At 39.7% G+C, this 26,285-nt stretch overlaps 1 protein-coding gene across 4 annotated transcripts in view; it reads right to left on the reverse strand.

Annotated features, from left to right (window-relative positions):
• Nucleotides 1-4,540: 4,540 nt before the first annotated feature.
• Nucleotides 4,541-26,285, reverse strand: part of RAMP3 (receptor activity modifying protein 3) — a 39,398-nt gene continuing 17,653 nt past the window's right edge. For 2 of the 4 annotated variants that reach the window (XM_015854237.2, XM_015854239.2), the window contains 3 exons: nucleotides 22,870-22,899; nucleotides 20,622-20,754; nucleotides 4,541-5,976 (listed from right to left, as the gene is read on the reverse strand). In XM_015854237.2, coding sequence (XP_015709723.1) covers nucleotides 5,721-5,976; nucleotides 20,622-20,754; nucleotides 22,870-22,899 — 419 coding nt within the window. In that variant the 3' untranslated portion in view covers nucleotides 4,541-5,720. Of the gene's footprint in view, nucleotides 5,977-20,621; nucleotides 20,755-22,869; nucleotides 22,900-24,507; nucleotides 26,270-26,285 lie in introns of those variants that run through there. The other 2 variants (XM_015854240.2, XM_015854238.2) reach the window with 2 other exon arrangements.

Consider the following 26,285-nt stretch of genomic DNA (forward strand, 5'->3'; position numbering starts at 1 on the left):
GTTTGACTCAGCATTTTCAGGAACGTATCTCGAGCAAACACTGAACTTCCAAACAAGCAGGTAAACACACTTTGTAATAGGGTTTTAAACCAGCTTTTGTGACATTCCTGGCCCACAGATAAGCCAGCAAAGAGGGGGGGGGGGGCTCTGTTGCCAGACACAAGCATTATCGCCTTCTGCAGTGGTCAGCTCCTTCGAGCAGCACCCCTGAAGAAGACTGCTTGTCCTGCTTCTGCTTATCTTTGCAATCATAAGCAGAGTTACTGTGGCACAACAACACCCACCATTCACCCTCCTAGATAGTTAGCAGTCGCCAGTCAGAGTCTTATCATCAGAAAGGCCTCACGAAGCAAGCTTTGAGACAATAAAAGAAAAACAGTTCAGTCCTTTACACATTGTATATCTTTTTAAAACTAGTTCACATTCAAATTCCCATGCAAAATAGAAAAAATACTAGTTTGTTCAATTCTGAGGTAGTATACAAATTTATTTTCACAGCAGTTAACCAAATATAAAATACCTGAAAGCCCTCTCCAACCCTATCTGACTAGATCTGTATACAGTATCATTACAAAAGTATGACCAGACAAACATTTTTAATCACTATTATTAATCACTGAACCAACAGTATTTTGATTCAGATGCTGTGTTCTTGAAGATAGCTGAAACTTGCTGAAGTAAAATATGAGCATCCAATGGGTTTATGATCTGGATAAATTTGTGTACTTGTGCATCAAATATTGAGTAGATATACCATTCACACACTATCTATCATGGTTTAATAATTTTGTAATTTTGCTATCAGTATTCCACATCATAACATCATATAAAGCATGAATAATTTTACTGAATCTGCAACTTATAGAAGAAGACTACATCTCCCAGAGAACAACACGATAGGTCACGGGACCTGGACTCTATATTAACTCTGTCGCAGAACAGACTGATCTCTTTCGAGTTCTGGCGTTCAGGGGAGTGTGTGGGAGCCTTCAGCTGTCTCGCCTAGATTTCACAGTAGGCCTCTCGGTTACGGGACTCATTCTCTCTCCTATTTTGCTTGATTTGTTAGCTCAATTTTCAATTATATTGTATTCTATTGTGTTATCCTGTATTTCGATATAGTATTTAGTAAATAATTGTGCCTCCTTAGATCGTTGCCGCTATTTTCTTTTCCTAATTAACTTTTTCCTTTCAGCCTAGGGCCCCTGCGGGGCCCACGGCCCTTGTCACGGACGCAGGTGGATTTTTCGTTCAAACCGTGACACTATCAGATACAAATGATTGCACAATGGAGTCTCCATTGAATATGCATAAACTATTAGCCCAGCTGGACAATATCAATATGCAGCTCTATTACAGTCTTGTTAAATGGAAGGAAGAAACAAGAGCCTCCGAAGTACATGATGGAGATCATTAGGTTTCCTTTGCTTGTTTTTGAATGATTAAGGTAATATGTTTATATGAGGTGAGCATTTAATGTATTGCAGTTTCACGAAGTGAACAATTTAGAAATTGTGCCAGTGGAATTATCTGTGAAATTCTACTCACTGTCTGTATTTATATGCAGTATTCAGTCCCTTTAGTGAGCTTTCCAATAAAAAGTTCATGTCACTTGTGAGCATTAATTTCCTTTACTTTGTATCTGAGGCTGAGTAGTGTGACTACTACTAAGATCCAATTGATGGATTCTAGAGAGAATTTCTAACTATTAATCTAGCCTAATGAGGTATCTCCTTTAGACTGAGATGAAAATGGCAGTCCCAGGTATTCAAACAAACTGAGGGAAGATCTCCTTGAGAGCAGCCTTCTGGATAAAGACTTGGTGGATGAGAAGCTGGATATGAGCCAGCAGCGTGCTCTTGCAACCCAGAAGGCCAACTATATCCTGGGCTGCATTAAAACAGGAGTGGCCAGGGAGAGGGGAGTGGTTTTCCTCCTCTACTCAGCCCTTGTGAGGCCCCATCTGGAGTACTGTGTTCAAGCCTGGGGCCTCCAGTACAAGAAAGATGCAGAGCTCTTGGAACAGGTCCTTGGTACTTGGAACAGGATTTGTTTAGAATTAAGATACCTCTGAATGGCAAATCTAATGTGGAATAATTCCAGTTATATCCCTGCTGGACTTTGAGCTTCCCAAACAACATACTCATGTGCCCAGTAGTCTTGTATTTATATACATAGAAGCATAGAATCATGGGGTTGGAAAGGACCTACAAGATCATCTAGTCCAACTGTCCTCCCATTACTGTAGCTACAGCAAACCACTAAACCATATCTCAGAGTTCCTCATCCAGACACCTCTTGAACACTGCCAGGAACAGCAACTCCACCACCTCCCTGGGCAGCCATTCCAGTGCCTGATCACTCTCTGAGAGAAAAAGTTCTTTCTTATGTGCAATCTAAACCTCTTCTGGTACAACTTGCGACCATTTCCTCGGGTCCTGTTTGTTGCTTGGGAGAAGAGGTCAAGCCCTTCCTCATCACAACCTCCCTTCAGGAAGTTGTAGAGTGTGATGAGGTGTCCCCTGAGCCTCCTCTTCTCCAGGCTAAACAATCCCAGTTCCCTGAGCTGCTCCTCATAAGACTTGTGCTCCAGACCCCTCACCAGTTTCATTGCCCATCTCTGGACACGTTCCAGGATTTCTCAGGAAATCCTACGGAGATCTCTGCTGTGATCAACATATTGAAATCTGTAAGCCAGGCCAGCCTGAAACATAGAGAGTCTGCTCAATTCAAATGGGAAAGCTATGTGAAGGCTAAATGAAAAGTATTTTCAAATATCTTTTTAGTCTTAGAAGGATCACGGATTCAAACCCCAGTCCTTTGTCTCCAAGAATGGGGCTGTCGGATACAGTCTGGTGAAACTCCTTGGTCATACTCTTATGTCCCATGGAACTACGTGTTTTTGCAATTCTTCCTGAATGCAAAAAAATCCCACATACTACTGAAGACTTTGCTCGATGCTTAGGAAGGTCATCAATTCTCTTCCAACCTAAGTATCATAGAATCATATCACCAGTTTTCAATCAGTATTCTAATTCTAGGAAGGATATGGACCAGTTATTTTCTTTCTATCTTTATCTCTGCCTGTTTTCCTTTGAAACTGTATCATAATAGAAAATTAAACAACAAATACAAAATAAGCTAGATTCTTAGTCCTAGGTATGATTTTCTTGGCAAAGCAAACTATTGGGAAAAAGTAGATTCATACAGTATTAAATAACTACTAAATTCCACTAACATAAAGTACAGGTGATGTCAAAGATCCAACAGGTACCATTCTGACTCCCTGTTAAAGCAAAGAGCAGATAAAAGCTGGGCACTGTGGCTTCTGTTTTCATTATGAATGCTAGAAGTGTTTCTGAAGACATACAGTTAAATGCATTAAATTTGTGAAATCTTTTTGCGCACACAGTTTCAAACTATCTGCCTTTTATCAAATGTATTTTTTTAAAAATGCAGTATCCCACTCCACAGGGATAAGACGCACAAATGCACAAAGAGATTAATCTACAACCTACCCCAAAGTTCATGCAAGAAAATCCACTAATCTTAGAGTCTTACATTTCTTATGCTCTTTGAAAAGTTCACACTAGATTTTATTTTCAGGTTGAACAGAATCCATTTAAATATAACATTTTTTAAAAAAAAACTCAAAGTGCACAACTAGTAGTATGATGTAATTGGTGTGAAAGTTTCTTCTCCATTTATTTCCGAAGCCAGCCTTTGGATGGCTTGTTCCTTTAAGGTGGCTAGTTGATCAGTTGAACTTCAGTTCAAACAAGTGTCAAAAACTTTCAGAAAATCCAGCAATAGCAGTTAAAGAATATGTTTGTGAAAAAGCAGGACTTTTTTTTTTAATGAAGTTTTCAAATAAATGTTTTGCTTTTACATTTGAAATAAAACAAGGAGAAAACTTTATGTATAATATTAATAGTTGGAAAATTATTTTATTTGGGCCACACAAAATGGGTTGATGAATCTGATATATCTCTTTGTTCAAATTAAAGCTCTTCTATTTCTGATTGGTTTTGTTTATCACAGGTTTTTGAGGGTCAAAACATTTTAATATAGAAATCCTTAGAACAAATTTCACACTTCTTTTTCAAAGAGTGATTTTCCATTAGCATCCAGAGAATGAAAGAATATCTTTGGAAAAACATATAGGAACTAATAAAATTAATAATTATAACAAATAATGTAATTTTTAAAAAAGCCAATGTTTCTACCTGTTGTGAAAGGATGTGAACGCAAACAGTGTGTCTACACTTGTTGTTTATGTATCTACACATAAACATTTTTAATTTAGGGAGTGCTTCCAATTTGTTTCAGTCCTGGTCATTAAACAACAGCCTAGAATCTTAAAAGAGAGTATCTAACTAGAATAGATATGTAAAATCATTACTTTGACATTCAAGCTATTTGACATTCAAGTCTGTATACTTTATAGTAAAATGATCAATTACTGTAAACAGACTTTATTTGCTTATAATGGAAGGGCTTTTGATTATGTATTTTGTGAAATGAAAAACAAATACATATATTTATAATACAAACAAGGAATTTGTTTTATTTTGGACATATGAAGTTTATTTAAATTGTAACATTAGGATAGCTTTATAGAAAAAGACTTCTGAGTAGATTTTTTTTCACTTTCCTCCTATGTCTGTTCCAAGCTATGTTCATACCTCCTTGATATCCGTACTTATTTCCCACATTCTTCAAAGGATGAAAAACAAATTATGTACAAAATTACTCTCTAAAAGGCACCTCAATCAACATCACATCTTTATATTTATTTGAAGGATGTCACTTGCACAAATTGAAGTGAGAGCAGAGAGTATACAGTGAACTCAAGTCATCAAGTATAATAATTACAAAAGACAAAAATAAATAGTCTGGTATATGAAAGTTTCTTCCCTTATAATCAATCCTTTTCCTCTCACGGATTTTCTGTAAAGTAAGGTCTGTATTCCTTCCAGAGTTTGTTTGTAAGCCATACAATCCCAACTATGCTCAAAGGTATTTCCTAACCTATTTTATAATGCAGCAGGATCTTTTCCCATGTTGTACTGGACACATTAATTGTTCCTTTTGCCAAGTTCTTGATAATGATGTTTTGCTCTAACTTTCATAAGAAGTGGTCACTTGGTTGCACATCCATGTTCAGTTTCTTTGCTGATGGTCTTACATCTGTGTTAACAAGGTTCACAGATGAAAACCACATGAGTGCTGCACAGAAACTCAAGTGATAACACCTTTCTCACAGTTAATGCTGCACTGTGCATATATACACTTACATGCAGTTTTCCAAAACTGGGTTTACCAACCAACTTTACCTATGGGAAAGTAACTTCACCTCTCTTGCAGCCGAGGGGCCCACTTGTCTCAGGACTACCTTAATTCTGAGAAATGCCTGTGAATTCTATGACTATGAGACCCAACGACAGTGAAAAGCTTTGCACCAGGAACACCGATGACCAACCTCAGAAGCACTGACTTTTGGCAGAAGCAAGCAGCTGTTTGTTCACAGAAGCATCATCTCTGTCACAGCATCTCATAGGTTCCATTTCTGCAGATACAACATTTTCACATGAAGTTTCTTTTTTTATCCTTCTTTCTTTGCTTGTTGGTTTTTTTTGTTTGTTTGTTTGGTTGGTTGGTTGGTTTTGTTTTTTTTTCTTGAAGAAGGAGATGCTAAAAACAAAGACACTGGAAACAACTTACACTAGGATATCACTTCTTTTACTGCACCATACTACCAGCATTATCATGGCACATGTTAACATGACTGGAACAAAGATCAGAGTTATGAGAATTTCATTTGGCGGATCTTCCCAGTGAACGCTGTCCAAAGTACAGTTTGAAAAGAACTGTTTATGAATTCCAGTGATAAAGCTCTCTGCAAGAGGGTTTGGCCAGAAGCAACTTGCATTGTTGGCTTCACGTTCTGTGCACTGGGTGAAATTATTATAATACCTAGGAGAAGAAGAAAATGAAGTTTCAATTGAACACGTATTTATGTTACATACAAAGAAATAAAAAATGAGTGCTATATATGTCAATGTTTTACAGGCTGGTTCAGCCCAGTTCTGTGACTAATGGGGCAGGGGAACCCATGCTTTGAGAAAAGGAAAAAGGGGAAAAAGGGAAAGGGTAGAGAGATGGGCCTAAAAACAAAACAGTGGCAACAATCTGAGGAGGAAAGCTAATTTACTAGAAAATATACGTAAATGGAAGATAACACAATATTATACAATATAATGCAATTGTAGGGCAAATAACTGCAATGATAGAGCCTTTGTTTGAGAAAAAGGGAGTATAAGAAAAGATATCAGAAGGAATTAACTCACCCCTCCTGGTAACAGCTTGGAGAAAGGGATGAGCTGAGGAATGTGACCCTCCCCTATTTGTACAGTCGCGCCGCAGGAGAAAAGGGAGGGCGGAAGGGGAGAACCCTTCCTTGCATGGAAGTAGGGTGGCTCCAGACCCCCCGCTGCTCCAGGCACTTACGTATCCCCCCACACCCCCAGCTCATCCATTGGTTCAGGCTGTGAACCTGGGATTCCACTACAGTAATTTAATTGGAATTGAAGCTAATAAATCAAATAAAATGAGGGAAAATGTCCAAAAACCAAAGGTCTAACTCTAGTGCCAAAAGCAAGATGATCACAGGCAGTGCTGGGATGACCAGAAAGGGAAAAAGGGATGTCTCATGATCTGCAAACAGTTTTTATCTTTCCCTCTGAATGGAAAACAGAAACACAAAGTCCCCTGGGGTATGTAGTTCTTCTCTTCTCAGAAGCAAATAATCGGAAATAATCGGAAATATCAATAGCTCACAGAACTGGAGATTTAACTCTTTAACTCTCAGAGCACTACATGATGTTCTGAAGTGGAATACCAATAACAAAAAATCATAAAACCATAACATATGAGAAATGTTGAGTCACAGCCTGAATCACTGATTGATCACCTGGGGAAAGAACCAGGTCAGCCCTGAGAACACAGGTGTGACTGAAAGGGGTGGAGCCTGGTTCTACCAATATTAGACCCCATTTAAGGGCTGACTGCCACTGTGGAAGGATCTCTGGTTGGAGATCCCTCCTTTGTGGAGTCCTTCCTGTGAGCCTAGATCTTTGGAGATGGGTGAGCACCTTTCCTTTTGTAATGTCAGTTTATTTGCGTTAATCTTTCTGATTGTAGCACAATCCCATCTGTGCCAATCTTTGTAATTATAATACATAACAATATGTAATCTATAAAATTTAATGTACTGATGAAGAAACTTCAACAGAAGCTGGAGGTATCAAACATAGTAAGTCAGATGGAGAACTGATTTGTATTTATATAACCAAGAAATTTCATCTGAAATCCAGAGAACCAGGACAGACAGCAGTCAAAACTTTGTCTCTTGAATACTATTGCTATGACCAGGTGTCATGGGTTACTTAGATTTACCTATGCCCGTGACAGGGGGGAGCCACCCTGTAGGGCCCCCAGGGCCCGGAAAGGAGGGGGAAAAGAGAAATGGGATAAAAACAGCGGCAATCTAAGGAGGAAAAACTTATTTTACTAAATATGATATCAGAATACAAGATAACACAATATAATATAATTGAGGCTAATAAATTGAACAGAGAGAGAGAGAGAGTCCCCGAAAACCGAGAGGCCTACTGTGAACTCTAGGCGACGCGGCTGGAACGCTTCCCACTCTCCGAGAAGTCCGAGAGAGAGAGCACTCCAGCCTGAGAACGATTATATAGCGTCCTGATCCCGTGACTTATCCCTGACCGTGATGTTCTCTGGGATATGTAGTCTTCTTCTGTGGACAGCACATTTGATAAAAGTATCCATGCTTTACATGATGTTATGATGTGGAATACTGATAGCAAAATTACAAAACCATGATACCAGGGCCTCCCAACACTATTTAAGTTTTGCAGAATGAGGACTCCCACAGTGGACCTCTAGGGTATCATATAAAGACGTGAACACAAATGGAGCATGAATGAGATATTTTGAGGAAAATATGGATAATTAATACCACATCCACCACTGAACACGAGGTTTTTGGCAACAGTAATGATGTCCAAGAAGTCCACTTTTGACAACCTTAATCTTTGTTAACCTTCTCAATTCCAGTAAATGCAGAAAAGGAAAGAAAGCCTTTCCTATCTACAAATGTTCTCAATAGTCATTGAAAACTGGGAGCCCCAATAATGATGAAAACCTTTTTTCAATATAGCTTGTAACGAAATTCATTTGTCCAGGGATCAGAAAAGGCAAACTCAGGAAGTAAATGAATTACCAGGGAGGAGATCGGAAATTGAGACAGCAAAGTTTCTGGTCAGTTCACAAATAGGGGAAGAAATAGGAAGATGATTATTCTCTTGCATTTTATATATATCTTTCTGTTCTCTGTGATTGAAACTCACTTCAAACGGAAATAAACTTCTGATTAATGACATTTTTTTTCACTATATACCACAGAGGACAAATGCAGATTCAATTCCTTGTTATGAAGTAGTAAAGAAGAGATATTCAGTGTCTGGGTCAAGTCTGAAGTCTGTCTCACGCCTATCATGAGAAATGTAATAGTAATAGTCCCGTGCGGGTTGGAAGGGACCTTAGAGATCATCGAGTCCAACTCCCGGGATTCGAGCCTCTGTGCTGCAGAGCAGCACTTCTACCACTTGCGCCACAGGGGGGATTCGAACCCCGGGCCCTGGTGTTGCAAGGCAACATGCTTCTCCATGCTACGAGAGAATGGGTTGGGAATACAGGCTGCATAATATTCTTAGAGATTTGTTCTCAGAAGATGAAAAGGCATCACAGAAAGTTCCTTCTGCAACATTATTGCATTTCTCATTCTTAGTGAGTTTTGAGCTGATACCAGAATGATCTCACAAGTCCACTCTTAGATGTTCTGTCACACAGATGCATACACAAACAATGTGTGTATATTTTAAGCAAAGCAATGAGGAAGGAAGTTTTTGTGACAAGGTCAGTGGCCAGTCAAAAACAGGAAATCAGCTTAAAATAATACATGAATGCTAACTGTCTGCTGTAGTTATAGTGCCATTCTTCCATGTAACCCCATAGCATTCATTCTCTTTGTCCTTGGACTAAATTAGATTCTAAAGCTGTCTAGCTGGGTGTGGGAGAGACAGTCCCAGAGGATCAGAAGAAAAATACATATGAGGGCATGTTTACCGAGGTCAACAGACTACAATGCTGAGGTGCCAGAGGTAGCACTGAGCTGCCCAAAGAGGTCAGTGCTCTGTCTAGAACAGACACCAGATAGGGCTCCAGAGTGAGCCAGACCCTGCTCCAGCCCTACTCTGTGCCACACTCTGGTGAGCAAGCTGTCCCACTAATGTTACTTCAGCTCTTTGCTGCCACCTCAGTTTGCCTATCTGCTTGTGCAGAGTACAAATTATAAGGTCCTACAGTAACCACTACTCCTTCAAGAGTTGTTAGGTTTTTTTACGTAATGTTAGAAGGTATAACCAAAATATTTCCCACCAATTTTGCATTTCATATCCAAACATAGCCAGAAAAATCTGGTTAAATTGTACCAGAAGGTGATATAAAGAAAATTAGAGAGTTATATTGTATTGGAAAACTGAATCAAAATACAGTATGTTATCCAAAGAGTTTGAATTCCCATAACTTTCCCCTCTATCCTTTCTATCAAAACAAAGAAGTTAGCTACTTTTCCCATGGAACTGTAAGAAGGTAAGAGAAAAAACTCAAATGAGAACTATGTGTCTGACAGGAAAGCTCAGTTCACTCAAATACTGACTCAGTTTAACAACTCACAGCTTATGCACTGCACCAAATATCTCACATTTTAACAACAGAAAAAAGTCCTCCGCATGGTACTGCATAATGACTGCTTTAGAAGGGAACAACAGAGTTCTAATTACAATGGCATGTGCATTCAGTATTTGATTGTTTTGCAAAAGTTCTTTTTTAATTTGTTATTGCTTTTTAAGGGGAGGTGAAGATTAATAAATAATGCAAAATCAACTCACCTATGCTTAATTCCCTTAATTCAAATTGTAAAAGCTAGCTAAAACAAGGACTCATTTTCATTTTTTAAACTGAAAGGAAACCATGACAAAGAAATTCTGGCCTCTGCCTGGAAGTACTTCAACACAAATGCTTACAGATTACAGGCACTGTGAAAGGAAAATAGCTACATCATTTTGATCAAGATATTGCACTTGGGTTGAGGCAACCCCCACTACCAACACAAGCTGGGAGAGGAAAGGTTTGAGCACAGTGTTGCCAAACACCTCCCCTACAAGTACAGGCTGAGAGAGCTGGGGCTGTTGAGACTGGAGAAGACTCCATGGAGACTTGGTAGTGTTTTTTTAATATCTAAGGAGGGGCTATAAGAAAGGAGAGCACAGACTCTTTATCCTGGTCAGTAGTGAAAGGACAAGGTGAAGTGATTTCAGATGTAAAGAGTAGAGATTTAGGCTGGATATAAGGAAAAGTGTAGGTGGTGAGGCACAGGAACAAACTGCCCTGAGATGTGATGGATGCCCTATCTCTCGAGACATTCAGGGCCTGTCTGGAGGAAGCTCTGAGCTCCTGCTGAAGCAATGGATGTCACTGTTCATTGCAGGGGAGTTGGACCAGATGACTGTTAAAGGTCTTTTCCAACTCTAAGGATTCTATGATTCTATGATTCTATTTTCAAATTCCTTTATCAAAATGGAAAGCACAGCTGTGTATTCTTTGCTGTTCAGAGCCCTGTTTTTAGTGAATGTATCAAAATACATACAATTATTTGATATGACTGCCTTTGCCATGCCCTTGGTTTCAGCTGACCCTGTTGATAGCACACTAACAATTTAGTTCTTGCTGAGTAATGGATGCGTGCCCAGGGGCACTCCATGGGAAGAACTGCCACCTTTAAGTCATGGCAAGGGAGTGGGCTGTATTGCAAGTCACTCTGGTTTGCATGCAGTCCACAGGCAGCAGGTTGTACGTGCCTGAACTAGAGCTTAAACATAATTTGCCTAAACCTTTATTTATTATGCTGTCACATGAACGAGATATGTCAGAACACATTACTTAACCACAGACTCCTCAAGGACAAGGCCTAAAACGAAGAAGGCTTAAAAGCTATCTAGCTTTTAAAGGAAAAATATGTTTGTGCACAATATTTACAGAAGGAACAAAAAATGTATCATTTTCATGTCCATTGCAATAAAATACTGCTGGCAGTGAGTTTTTCTGAATGCATAAATACATGTGTGCATATAGCTGATCCTCAGGGGTCATGGAAAACTAAACAGTATTCCACCACATATTGTAGGAAAAGCACTTCTTGATTTTTGTAAATATTAATGGCAGTGATCACTGTAGTAAACATAGAATTGGAATTTGCCAAGTTGAGGCAAATCTTTTCACAAGTTTGACACAACGTATACTAATCTGCTCAATTAATTCACATGCACATTGGACACTGGATTTAAGTCTTATGATTGAACTTTTTTTCACCGTAAAGACAAGGTCATTTCTGGCTCATTGCTTTTAAACTACTGCTTAGTTTTAAAAGTAGAATTTTTTGAAATAGGAGTACCTCTCCTATGAAGAAAGGTAGAAGGAACTGGGCTTGTTTAGCTTAGAGAAGAGAAGGCTCTGGGGAGACCTCCTTGTGGCCTTCCAGTACTGCCAACCACTAGATCCGGCTGTCCAGAGACACATCCAGCCTGGTCCTGAATGCCTCCAGGGATGGGGCTTCCACAACCTCCTTGGGCAACCTGTTCCAGTGCTTTACCACCCTCTGATTGAAAAACTTCCTCCTAATATCTAGTCTAAATCTCCCATCGTAGTTTAAAACTATTTCCCCTTGTCCTATCACTATCCACCCTCATAAACAGCCATTCCCCCTGCTGTTTATATGTTCCCTTCAAGTACTGGTTCCCATGGTGACAGGCAGCTTCTCTGATTAAGGTAAGCAAGCCAGCATGCCACTATTTGTGATTGGGCCACCCCATTTTAGTAATGTGGGTTACATCTTTTACCAATCCCTGGACTGGCAAAGTTGTTTTAACAATAACCTCTGCAGTCTGAGTTATTGGTTCTACTGCCTGCAGTGCAGGACAAGTAGCCAATAACTGTTTCTCAAACTTAATGTACCTTTCTTCTGCTCCAAACCTGCGATCAGAACTCAGCTGGGTTTCAAATGGAACTCTTGCTCTGCCACAACCCCCAGCCAAACCCTTCTTGAGTTACATGTGCATCTAATTCAGCTGAAAGTTTGGATCAAATATACTCAGTGCCTGGGTCTGTTTAACACCTATTTTTGCCTGTTGGAAGGGTTCTTTTTCTGTTCTACCCCAATCCCACACCTTGACATTTTTTATTAGTCAATATAGAGGTTTTAGCAGTTGGGCTAACTGAAGAATAAAAGATTGCCAGTATCCTAATACACTCAAAAGCTCCTGCAGCTGCTTCAGTGTTGTGGGGACCAGGAATGATAGCCCTGATCCTAGTACATCCTGTGGATTTATAACCCGCTCTTTCTCCTGTAAATAGGCAGTTAGTGAAGTTACTGCCTTCTCTAATACCTTCATTAAGTCAGATAGTTTATATGGTGGCACATTTTGACACTAAGTTTGTTCCAATTTGCCAAGTCACATGCCACCAGATTATGGCACATAACTTGTCTAGATACAACCCATGAAACTTATGAAGACTCAAAAAATCCAAAGAGCATAAAGTGCACAAACACAACTCAGTAACTGTGTAATTAACAGAGGCTATATCTACTTAAACTAGTGAAACTGCTTCTGTTACTGGTTAATTCTTCACAGGGAGTCACACTCTGAAACAGGCAAGGATGAAGCAAGGACTTCCCACATGGTATGTAGGGGAATAAATGGTTTTGCATAGCAATAGAGTGTTGTGAAACCAAAGGGATATGCCTCAAACTAGTTTCTGCTTGCGCTTAGGCCCAAAGATTATGTGTGTTAACAATTAGATGGCAAAAAGGAAAATGGGAAATTGAGATTAAAAAAGGAAAGAATAAGTTGTCCTTGCAAAATAAAAACTGAGAAGAATTGGTTAAACAAACCAGCTTGGCAACTACTCACAAATCTTGCTGCCTTGGCAAGACAGAAATAGGCAGAATATTTCCCACTTGACAGGACAGTGGGGGATGGACTTTGTCAAACAAGATACAGAGATAACTCTAGTTGGTCAAAGCAACAAACTCTGAATCCTGATTACAAAGAATGTATGAACAAAGGAAACCAAGGGAAGCTACTGTGGGGGGATGAGCCAAGATAGATGGAACAGGAAGAATGTGAACCCCAAATACCATAGCCAATGGGGAAAGGGCTCACTTGTAGTCAGGTCACAGGGAATATAAACTGCTGTATCTCTCCAGCGTGCTGGTGCCTACATCCAGAAAGACACTCTACAAAAGTGTTAAATAAACTGTGATTCATCACAAATTCTGCCTGAGCCTAGATTATTAAACACAAGCATTTCTCACAAGCGCAAGAACACAAACCATGCATGTCTGAGGGACTAAAAACTGTATTCTCCCAGACTAATCCGTGTCTAGTTCAATAAGGGGAGGGGGGGTGGGGGGCGAAAGGAATATAGCATCATCATCTTCCACTCAATTTTGAAGCCCATTCTCAGATTTCAACATCAGAATAGGTTTTCTACATGCCCAAAATACATGGAAGCAGTTAAGACTGCAGAAAAGCAAGCATAAAAGACTTCAGAGCTACGGCAAAGTACAGATAATTTTGCAGAGCACTCTCAGAAGTAACCCCAGATACCATGACATTCAGCCTACCTCATGCTGTTTGATGTTACTAATATGAGAGACAACACTCATGAAGATGCTGTTATTTACTGTCACTTATTTACTGCCACTTTTAAAAGGTACACAAGGAAACTGTGAAGCCCCAGATGGTTAAGATTTCTGATGACTGTTTAATGAAAACTGAACTTGAATTCTTCTCTGGTAACAGTAACTGAAGCACTGAAAACAGCTCTTACTTTGTGAAATCCCTGTTAATTAAGCTTCTGTCACAACACCTTTTACCATTATTGTCAAAGATACAGTACAAGAAGAGTAAAATTTCATCAAAAATCTCTAATGAATATCATGAGAGCTCACTAAAAATTTCAGCTACTTCTATCAAACCAGACTGCTGTGTTATTTTCACAAAAACATTGCCAAATTTCCCACTAGACTTAGTGAAATTTTTAAGATACTTGTAAGTGAAAAGTGCCATGCAGGAATTACTGCATAACAAAATAAATTCCTCTACACAAAACTCAAAGTTTTAACCCACTATCTGATCCAGGTAGAGTAATATTTACTGTTGGATGCTAGACAAAATATCAGGGTAAACCAGTGATACAAGATTTTAAAACCTGAATTTTATATAACTATGGCTGAAAACACCATTTTTCATTAGTTTACCAGAAGAATACTAAATAAAGAGGTACCTCAGTTCCTTCAGTTCCTTTGGTGAGCTGGAAGAAATCAGCCTATAAGCTTATTATACATAATGTCAGATCACAATGTCTACTTTGAAATTCTTTTCTTGTTACATTTAGAAGAGGCTGGAATTCTTCTTCCAGTACTGAATAAGGGAAAAAAAATGAGAAAAGCCTCAGAATGGATTCCACCTGTGTGACGTATGAGCAGGTGGATGAGCTGCACAGCCTGGTGGTGGAGCTCAAGGAGGAAGTGGAAAGGCTAAGGGCCATCAGGGAGTGTGAAAGGGAGATTGATTGGTGACTGGCTGGTGTGCTGAAGGGAAGAATGCCTGGGGGGTACCCCTAGAAAAGACCATCTGCCCAGTCACAGTCATACAGGAACTTCCCCCTAGCAACAATGGTGGGGGGGTTACAGTGAGTGAGGCAGTGGCAAAACTAGTCTAACTCTCTCTCTGAAAGGCATCAAGATGATATTCACTGGACAGTAGTGGACCCCCTGCCCTGCTGTCACTGAGCAGAGCAAGGCAATTTGAGAGATGAGGAGGAGTGGAAATGGGTACCGTGCAAAGTGGGCATTCCCCATCCTGACCATCCTCGGTTCCCCAGGTGCCTCTGCAAAATAGGTTTGAGGCCCTGGAACTCAAGGGAGAAGTGAGTGGAGGTGTGGAGGGAGGCCCACCTATTAGGCTGTCTCAGGTGAAGCCCCTGGCCCCACACCTCAAGACTGCCTCCACCCAGAAGAACAGAAGGGTGGTTGTCATGGGTGACTCCCTTCTGTGGGGAACAGAAGGCCCTATATGTTGGCCTAACCCTACTGTAGGGAGGTGTGCTGCCTCTCTGGGGCATGGGTCAGGGACATTTCTAGGATACTTCCTGGACTAATTCACCCTTACGATTATTACCCCCTATTGATAGTTCAGACTGGCAGTACTGAAGTTGCTGAGAAAAGCCTGAAGACTATCAAGAAAGACTTCAGAGAACTGGGACGGGTAGTTGATGGAACAGGCGTACAGGTTGTTTTTTCTTCTATATCTTCATTGGCAGGGAAGGACATTGAGAGGATCAAAAAAGCCCACCTTGTAAATAAATGGCTTAAAGGCTGGTGCAAACACAGGAATTTTGTTTTTTTTTTTCTGACAGTGGGGCAATTCAGTCTGCACCTGGCATAATGGCTGCAGATGGAAGTAGCCTGTCTCCAAGGGGTAAGAGGATCCTAGCCAAGGAACTGGCAGGACTCATTGAAAGGTCTTTAAACTAGGTATGAAGGGGGAAGGGGACAAAATGAGGGCCTCTGGGGTTGAGCAGGTAGTTCAAGGCCTTGTACCAAACTTGATGGGCAAAGAGGGTGGAGTACAAAGGGATGGAGTAGGTGTATGGGAAATTGGTAATCACAGCCTGAACTTCTGATTAATTGGCTGAGGCAAGTGTTGGGTCAGCTGTGGAAGCACAGGTGAGAGTAATTTAGCTGTGCTCCCGGAAGGGGTGGAGCTCGACTCCACCTCCTCTAGACCTCATTTAAGGGCTGACCCCCACTAACAGAGCTGGCAGCTCTTTAAGGACACCCTTTTGAGAGCGCAATGGCTCTCCATCCCCCAGCAAAAGAAGTTGAGCAGGGGAGGCAGGCGACCATCATGGCTGTGCAAGGACCTGCAGCTTAAACTGAGGGAAAAGAGGGAAATGTACAGGAAGTGGAAGCAGGGTTGTGTAGCCTGGGAGGAATACAGGGCTGTTGTCTGTGTGTGCAGAGATGAGAATAGGAAAGCCAAGGCACAGATGGAGCTGAACTTGGTGAGGGATGTGAAAGATAACAAGAAGGGGTTCTACAGGTACATAGGCAGGAGGAGACAGGCCAAGGAGAGTGTTCCCCCTCTGATAAAAAGCAGTGGAGAGCTGGCTTCATCAGACATAGAAAAAGCTGAGGTGCACACTGAGTGTTTTGTCTCAGTCTTCACCAGTGGTCAGGCTTCTGTCCCACTGTAATTGTGGAACAAGTCCAAGTCCTCCTCATGAAATTGAATGTGTATAAGTCCATGGGACTGGATGATATCCATCCTAGGGTTCTGAAAGAGATGGCTGATGTGGTTGCCAAGCCGCTCTCCATCATATCTGAAAAATCGTGGCTGTCTGGTGAAGTCCCCAGAGACTGGAAAAAGGGAAATATTACTCCCATTTTTAAGAAAGGGAGAAAGGAAGACCCGGGGAACTACAGGCTGGTGGGCATCACCTCTGTGCCTGAGAAGATCATGGAGCAGATCCTGCTAGAAGCTACACTAAGGCACATACAAGACAAAAAGGTGATTCAAGACAGCCAGCATGGCTTCACCAAGGGCAGATCTTGCCTGACCAGTCTGGTGGACTTCTATGATGGAGTGATAGTTTTGGTGGATGGGGGAAGGATGATGAATGTCATCTACCTGAACTTCTGCAAAGCCTTTGATATGATCCCTCACTACATCCTTCTCTCTAAATTGGAGAGTAGTGGATTTGAAGGATGGACTGTTTGATGGATTAGGAATTGGCTGGCTGGACACAGCCAAAGAGTTGTGATTAATGGTTCTGTGTCAGGGTGGAGGCTGGTCACAAGTGGTGTCCCTCAGGGGTCAGTCTTGGGACCAGTGCTCTTCAACATCTTCATCAGTGACACAGACAATGGCATCGAGTGCACCTTCAGCAAGTTTGCAGATGATACCAAGTTGAGTGGTGCCATTTATACATTGGAAGGAAGGGAAGCCATTTGGAGGAACATAGACAGGCTGGAGAAGTGGGCCTGTTGTAAGGGTGGCTAATATAAAGATGTTAACCGAGATGGTGGTAAATAGTCAAAGGTTATTAGCAAAGGAAAACTCACCAATGTCAATGCCTTGACCAGAAAGCTGAGGCAGTCTCCACTGGGGAGCGATCTCCAAGAGATGCTGCCTCAGTGGTGGTCAGCCCTTAAATGAGGTCTCAGAGGAGATGGAGTCGAGGTCTACCCCTTCTGGGAGCACAGCTAGATTACTCTCACCTGTGCTCCCGCAGCTGACCCAACACTTGCCTCAGCTGATTAATCAGAGATTCAAGCTGTGATTTCCCATAAACTCCACCCATTCACAGTGTGAACCAATGATTAGGTGAGTTTGCCCTATTACAGAGACCCAACGCGACGCTGGTACAATTTTCCCATCACCATAAATGTTGATATAATTTGAGTGATGATTTGATGGGTGTTCATAATCTTCTGTGGACCAGTGCTTGATAGATGTTACTGGAGACAAGCCATCTTAAGGTGCAAGTCTATCTGCGTTTCATCAGTCCAAACAAATTGTCCTGTGATGGTCCTAGAGGCTTAGAGTCTTAGGGAGAGTAATACAAATGTTTCAAGGGTACTAGGAGGGGAAGGTCTGCCCTCCAAGGCAAGATACAGGCTGTATTCTTATCTTGGGTCAATACTTCTGCTTGTACTGGATTATACCTTGGCCGCCAATACCACACCCTTTGGCCAGATATCTGTGGCTGTATAACTATATCTGGCACCAGAGGAGGAGTCTTCATTTGCCATAAGGACGTGATAGGTGTCCCTTTAGCAATGAAGATCGGAGTATTGACCATGATGTCAGTAGGCCACGTACCTATCACCAAGGGGGTTACTGAACCTCCCACCTCCAATAATCTCCACCAAGGTGCAAGTAGGCCACACCACTTGGGTCCTACCTGCACCTTCCAGGGCCAATTTATCTTATGGATTCCTGGTTCTAAATTCTCAGGGGCAGGGAGCAGAAGATTATGCTTTTTCACCTGCATTAACAACAAAACATTCTAACACTTTGCTCCATTAGGTACCCTTTCCTACTGCAGATAATCCTGTTAGCTGAGGGTAGTTATTATGGAAAAGATAACAAAAAATACAGTTCTTTGATATAACACAATTGTAATATAATTGCATGTAGATTAACTGAGGCAAAGCTACAGTGATGCTCTGAAAATGTCGAACTACTTAGATGAGTACAATGCTAATCATTCTATGACACTATGAGTTGTAAAATGAAAATTACTGCTCCATAACTAGAGCATTAATTAACTGGAGATTTATAAATCTAGCAGTATCTGAATTGCAAGACTTTGAATAAACATTTTTTTGTCTGTTTTTAGAGCAGTTAATCCAGCTGGGTAAGAAGGGTTTACCTCGTCTTGCTCTTTCCTACAGTTGGAAAAGAAATTTGTGAATGCATATTTCACTCCAATGCAAGAGCTTAATGACTGTATGTTTTAAAAGGCTGTAGATTTGTAAAGTCATCTAGGGTACGCAAATAAATGTGGTAAGAGGGAATAGCATCTAAACTGACCAGATAAAATTATGAAATGTTATCAGTAGGAGGGACATGTCAACATGGTTGTCAGCAATAGAGAAACACAGGGAACTGCACAAAGCAAATCAGTGCAACATTTCATTACTATATGTACTGGGGACAAATTGGTTAAAATCTTGCATAATGCACATGAGGTGATACTAAATAGGAGAGAAGATCATAGATTATATGAGAAAAGAACATAGTTGGGGTTAAATTAAGCTGCTGTAATGGATATGGTGATAACTAGCTTGTGACCACTCCACCCCAAGAGTAATATGCAAAAAAGTTTCTTTTCCAGGAAGATATTCTGATTCAGGCTGGCTCATATCACAAGAAAGCTAATTAACTTGAGTCTAGTTTTCCAACATGCTGAACATCTGCAGTTTCTCCTGATTTCAACTGCTGTGAATGGTACTCAGTGCTTTCAGAAACTATGCGTTCCTCATGAGTATACATGCTCTGAAGAGGTTGATGATGCATAAAGCCAAAAGTACCACAAATTATACAAGTCCTGTGGGTTTCTCCTAGAGCAGATTTTGAAGTATGGAGCTTTGTAGAGATATGTTTAAATACCTCCAGCAAATACGAAACAGAAATAGAGATAAGAAAGCACTAATTTTACTCTCACTGCTGCCACTCTTGCAGTACTGCAGTCATTCAAACAAAACAGGTTGTGCCCACTCTCCCCACACTATCTGGCAGGCACAGAAACAAACAGCAGCAGTTTCAACACAACACATGGTTTCACATTTGGACAGGATGATTTCATGGAAGAGGTGGATTTCTGAAACTGAGAGGACTGCACAACTGCCAACAGAGAGTACAGACCAGGATGATTCTTGCTTTAGTGATTTCAAGAAAAATGGGAAGTAACCTTTGTCTAAAATGTACTGAAATTCAAGTTATATATAAGAACAACTGTCTAGGGTATAAACAATTCCAGTGCTGATTAACATTCTGGTTAGTATTCATTGATTTCTCTAATATGCACTCATAAAATTGGTTGATCTGTATGTATGTGACCATATTGTGGAGACTTAAGAGCTACAGCTTTGCACTTTGCAACTTCAAAACAAATACAGGAAGATTTCAATATATTTGGAACACAGATGATTCCATGTGGTGAAAAAGAGAGCCAGCAGCAAACAAAAGTTTTGTGAAATGGGAAAAACAAAACAGAAGAAACTAGTGTTAGTGGAATTATTCTTTCGTGAAGTACTATCATGAATTTTCACTGCTGTCATAATTGAATGATAATACAAAGGCAGGTGCAAGGCTAAAGCAAAATCCTCCACTGATTTCAAGATATTTTAAATAAAATAAATCAGAATTTTTTCCTCAATATTGCCAAAATGTCACCATATCACAGAATCATAAAGGTTGGAAAGGACCTTTGGAGATCACCCAGTCCAACCCCCCTGCTAAAGAATTCTTTTAGAGTAAGTTACACAGGAAAATGTCCAGGTGGGTTTGAATATCTCTGAAGAAGGAGACTCCATAGACTCTCTGAGCAGCTTATTTTAGCACTGTTACCCTCAAAGTAAAGTAAATAAGTTTTTTCCTCATAATCGTAGGGAAATTCCTATGTTCCTATGTTATCAAACCTAGCCAGTGATATTTGAGGCATAAAATAGAGATGTCCAACCTATTCTATTTTAATGAACATGCACATTTTTAGTAGGTGTTTTCAAGATATTTGAGGTCAGCAGGTTTGTGTGGTTTTTTTGTTGTTGTTGTTGTTGTTGTTTTTTTTAAGAACAAACATCACTGTACAGTGAAAGGTATTAAACCAAAAGTAAAACTTACATGATAAATTCTGTCAGGTTGCACCATTTTTTGGAGTCCACTTTTTTCATCTTCTCTTCAAAGAACTTTCCACAGGCAGGCAACTTTTCTAGCATGAGAGATTCATTGCAGAGATTAATCTGTTGATGCACACCTACATAAAATCAAGTATTGAAATGGGAGAAGCATGAATGCATGATTTGCAAACTCCTCCTGTTTGACAATTAATGTTGTAGACATAACATTCAAGTTTCTGAATGATTTTAGATAAAACTTACTTAAATGTATATGAAATGTCACTCAGTACATGACTATCTAAAGTGTTATCCATTAGATCTAATACAGAGAAATCTGCCTAGGTACTCATGACATCTTAACTTCTCTTTTTACTAACGTACTAAACCCATCTGCACTTGTAATTTAAAGCTAACTGCAGTTTATTTGTAGGGTAGAAAGTACTTTCTAAGCTTATACAGATGTGTCCCACTGAGCTAGAAATATTTGCAAGAAACATCTGATCACCTCTGATTGGAATCTCATTGTCACTAAGATTTTCCCTTAGTATAGCCATTGAATGAATGCTGCTCTGAAAATAATGCTTCCTGTTTTATTCTGTTTGCCTATAACAGCAGATGCAGATATTGGTGGTATGGCAATAGAGGTTGAACCTTCTCTCCAATATTAAATTATATTCTTTAGCCATGTAACAGACAGAAGCAGAGCAGTAGTCTGGCTAAGTTGTGTCTGAAGCAAAGGTGTGGAATTGAATACCTCCATGCAGAAAAAATTCAGCCCATTGACATTCTTTGACACTTGCTGCATATCTTTGTTGACCAAACAATGAACGTTAACACAGTGAGGTGGTGAGTGGTACACTTCCACAGTGACAACAGCAAAATGAAAGATAAGCCACTACAAGCCAGAGCCAAAACAGCAATACATGGAGTGATGATGTGAACACCCCATCAAATAAAAGTTCAAGACACAGCTCCCAGCGGTAAAGTGATGCATGCTGTCATGTGGGATAGGAAAGGGATGATCCTTCTGAATATACTGGAACACAGACAAACCAGGCCAACTCTGACTGCTACATCACAATGCTGACTAAGCTAGAGATTTGTAGTTCCGGGATCAAGCCAGTGAAGAAGACAACCTTTCTCGTGCAACACAATAACATTTGGTGCCATCACAGTTTGAAGACTGTGGAGTACATTGTTGGTCTTGACTGGCTTACCCTACCACACTCTCTATATATTATGGATTTGTTGCCTTCTGACTTCCATATGTTCGGGCAAATTACTTCAGCTAGGGCTTCATCACTGGCTCACTAACACCATGTGTCAAGTGAGAGACAGCTATTACAACCATTGGAAGCATGAAAAGATGCATTCAAACAGCAACAGGCCCATAACTGGATAGTCTATGCTACATTTAACCCTACTGTCTCATATTGGCTGCAAACTTCTCCATGTGTACAGCTAATCGAGACCAACAGAATAAACCCCTCACATCTGACCATACCTTCTACATTATACTCGATGGCAGTGCTCATTAATCACCACTGAAAAATATGGTGAGAATTATTAAATAAGGGCACAGTAATTTTGTCCTCCAAAACTTAGCACGATACTATGAATCTTTCTATTTAATTCATCTGGTAGCTGCAGCAGTTATACTTTCCAAAATTAGATGTGTAAATGAATATTAAATCTGGGCAGAATCCAAAACTGGATATACAAGTTGTAGACCCATCAATGTAAGTCTCATACTGATGTTTAGACAAAAATTAGGCAAATTTGACTTCTCTGGAAGGGTAATCTAAGCTACCACTTGATTCATAATCCAATGGAATACAAGTTTTTTCATTACATAATTTGCACTGAAAATTTGTTCCAGCTGTTTCTCAGTGAGGTGTTTAAAATGGATTTCCTACTGCCTTGGTGTATTTGGTTGTTTCTTGTTAGAACTTCAGTATTTTATAGGTTGTGAAAGAAATTCTGATAGAGACATCTGATAGAGACTAGTGTGTCATCATATTGTTACTATTCAAATCCCTGGCTAAATGAGTTCAAAATTATGCACAGTTCTACAGTTTTACCATTTCTATTGAGATTCAAATTTACAAAATACTAAAACTTAAAAAAAAAAAAAAGCAGGAAAGTTAGATAATTTTGAAATGTTGAAATGAGGTAGAATGAAAGGGCTTCTCAAATGGCTGGCGTTAACAAAACAGAAATTTGTGAGTCTGAATTTTAGAAGTAAAGCTCACCTGCTAATCCAAGCATCATTAGAGCGTTAACTAGTGGGACGAAAAAAGAGAAAGATGAGTTAGATATCTTCATTCTATCATATACAAGATTTAGTGCAGATATAAGCAGACTTAAGTATAATTCTTGACTCAACAGAGTATTCAAAATGTTCATTTGAACACAATATAAGAATACATCTGAAAGAAAAATATTGAAAAGGAAAATCTGGAGAATGTTATGTTTTAAATTGCTTTTTTTCTATCCTTTAAATGGGTAAGCCATACAGTTTTACCACAGGTCTGCCTATAGTACTCCTTTAAGATGGAAACTACAGGAAAGAGTGAGGATAGCAATTTAAAAAAATTTTTTTTAGCTTCTTTAAAGTGCTGACATAAAAGCACTGGAGAGTTAACACATCCACTTGAAATGCAGATCTACTGCACATTCTAAAGTGCAAAGAAAAAAAAATCCTTTTGCTACTAAAATTAAGAAAGCACAGAATCATAAATAATGAGTTCTCTATTCATTTGGAAATGTAATCCTATGTTTCAGATACCACTGTTCACCACACATTTTGAAAAAACACAAGTTGAAAATTCATAACTTTCTTATACAGATAAGCATCCAAACAGAAATATGCCAACAGAAGGAGTCTTCTCATCAGCAATCTGGAGTACAACCAGGTGGATGAAATTAACAAGAACCCAAAGTGTTAGCACAGCTCTAGTCACATTTTGGATTTTACTAAGAGGGATGTGGCTTTAGTTAATCCTGCCCTCCTACTGAAAAATAAATAAATAGATAAATAAATAAATAAATAAATAAATAAATAAATAAAAAAGTGCTGGCAAATCTTTATAGCATTAACTTTGCATCAGAAATGAAATGAGTAATTTCACGTAGATAGTTCTTGCATTCCCACTGCGGCCCACCTCCTGCTCTGCACAATTACAGTGGCAGTTCTTCCCCACTGAGTGGTATCAGCACTGGATCTGGGCACATATGAATGACTCAGTAACCACCCAACATCAGTGTGTGACTGGCACTGTCTAGGCTGAAACCAGGACATTGGAGAGGGTGCCGTGCAGTTAACTCAAGTTATGGCAATCATTTTGATTGCACTGACTAAACACAGACCAGTGAACAAAGAAGAATGTGCAGCCTTGTGTATTTTTATACAGAAATTTGAGAATAGCTTTCAAGATTGATGGAAAAATCTTGGCTTTTTGTGTATTTGCTGCTCCATTTTAGTTAACATAAATACATTTTCTGCGAATTTTTAAATGAAATGTATTGAGTTGCAATCAGATATTCAACCCAAAAATTTTCATTAGACCTAGCTTACCAGAGAAAAACATCCCTTAATTCACCATCATGTCTTATTCATGTCATTGCTTTTGTAGGTACCTACATTTATGAACAACTGATTTCAAGGGTGAAGTACAGGAAGAGTAAAATTTCATTAAAAATCTCTGAGGAACACCTTGAGAAGTCACTAGAAATTGCAACCACTTCCATAGAACCAGACATTGACACATTAGGCTGACAAAAATAAGATCAAATAGCCCATTAGTTTCATGTCTTTGTTGCTTTCTTTACATTTCAATAAAAATAAAAAGTAAGTTTTGTTGCTTATCTACATTAACTATATTACATACAAGTGCTGCTCTGAAAGTAATGCCTCCCATTGTAATATGTTGGCCTGCTAAGTCAGAGGCAGATGTTGGTGGCATGACAGTAGAGACTGACATGTATTCTGTTTCGTTGCCATGCGACAGATAGCAACAGAAAGACAGTGTGACAAAATGGAGTCTGACATGGAAGTGCATATGAAGCAATTATGTGTAATGAAATTACTCCATGCAGAAAAAAATGTGACCACTGACATTAAAGGACACTCGCTGAACATTTCTGGAGAACAAACAGTGGATGTAAGTGCAGTGAGTCAGTGGATGATGTGTTTTGGCAGTAGCAACAGTAGGTCACCTCCACCGGTGCAGATTTTTATGTGTGGAATGCAGTTGAGGTAGGATTTCTTTATTATCCTTTGTCCTGGGCTTTTACAAGCTGAAGAGCCCCACTGCAGTAGAATCTGTGTAAGTACAGAAGAAAAAATGAGCGAACATCTGTGTCACGTGGCTGTCTCTTCCAAAGATTTCTTTAAAATCCCCACATGGGAGATTTCAAATGTATGCAGCCAAGACACCTCAGATGATGACAATGCTGAGCAATCCTGAAACTTGATGGGAAAGCCCATGACTGAGCCCTCTTGGCCACTGTCTGGCTGACAGAGGGAATAAGTTCACATCTGAGATAACCTCAGATTCACTTGGAATTTATCTCACCCCTGACCCCGCCACAACTTTTTGCTATGGCTTGTCTGCCCATACAAAGCACTGCAGGCAAACCTGCTCACTTATTTTTCTACCACTATCAAAAATGGGTCCAGCTGCATGCTCTTTACCTGCTATGCAATGAAATGTTAGTGTATACTTATGGGGTAAATGAAACACATCTTCTCAGGCAGCCTAACTTCAAAGAGAAAACTAACATCAATGCCTGCTTTGTTTCAAGTCTAGAAACTGCTGTAAATTGCAAAAAAATAAAAATAACACTTGGTAAAAAAAAGTAACGTCTAACCTGCCAATTTTTAAATAATACTCACTACAGTACATATGGCTCAAAAGGTCACCTTTTGTTCTCAATTACTAACTGTCTCTTTAATGCTTCTGTTTATAAGAAGAGTAGAACAAGGAGGGTGGATGGATAGTGGGACATAACCATATAGTGTGAAAGCAGCAGAGGAAATGAAGTTCACAGGGCCAAGTAACAACAAGAATTCAACCCAAAAGAAGGATGCTAGGAATAAACAGAAACTTGCAATAAATATAGTACTTGAAAAAACACACTACACTTGTGTTCAAAATTGTCCCAAAAGGAATCATGCATGTATCACACAGGAGCAAGGTGAACAATTGGATGGATTTATATATTGCTGCATCAGTAAAGTATAGTACCAACCCTGCTCTCCACAACCCCTGCTGAATAACAGTAATATACAACAAAGCAACCTGGGTTTGGAAAGGAGCAGTGGTCTGCCTACACATCACGAGATGTGAGCATACAGTGTGGCACTTGTAAAATTGATTTTTCCTGGGCTGACCTCAAAGGGAATGCAGATAGATTTTCTCAGTGCTGACAGCAGGTGGGAGATGTTGTGTAGGAAAAATAGTTCTTGTTAGTGGATGTTTATTTATTGTTGTTGATAGTATTTTTAATCAAGACAAACAGTTTATGTGTTCCATTAAAGGAATGCAGGCAGAATAGATACAGGTAACTGATACATCTGGTTTTCGCAAGAGTATAACCTGTAAATTTAAAGTGGTTTCTTTATGACCAAGAGATTATTTGAAAATGAAGCCTAACACAGAAGTCA

The sequence above is a fragment of the Coturnix japonica genome, chromosome 2, assembly GCF_001577835.2.
Source record: "Coturnix japonica isolate 7356 chromosome 2, Coturnix japonica 2.1, whole genome shotgun sequence".
In the NCBI taxonomy this organism is placed as follows: domain Eukaryota; kingdom Metazoa; phylum Chordata; class Aves; order Galliformes; family Phasianidae; genus Coturnix; species Coturnix japonica.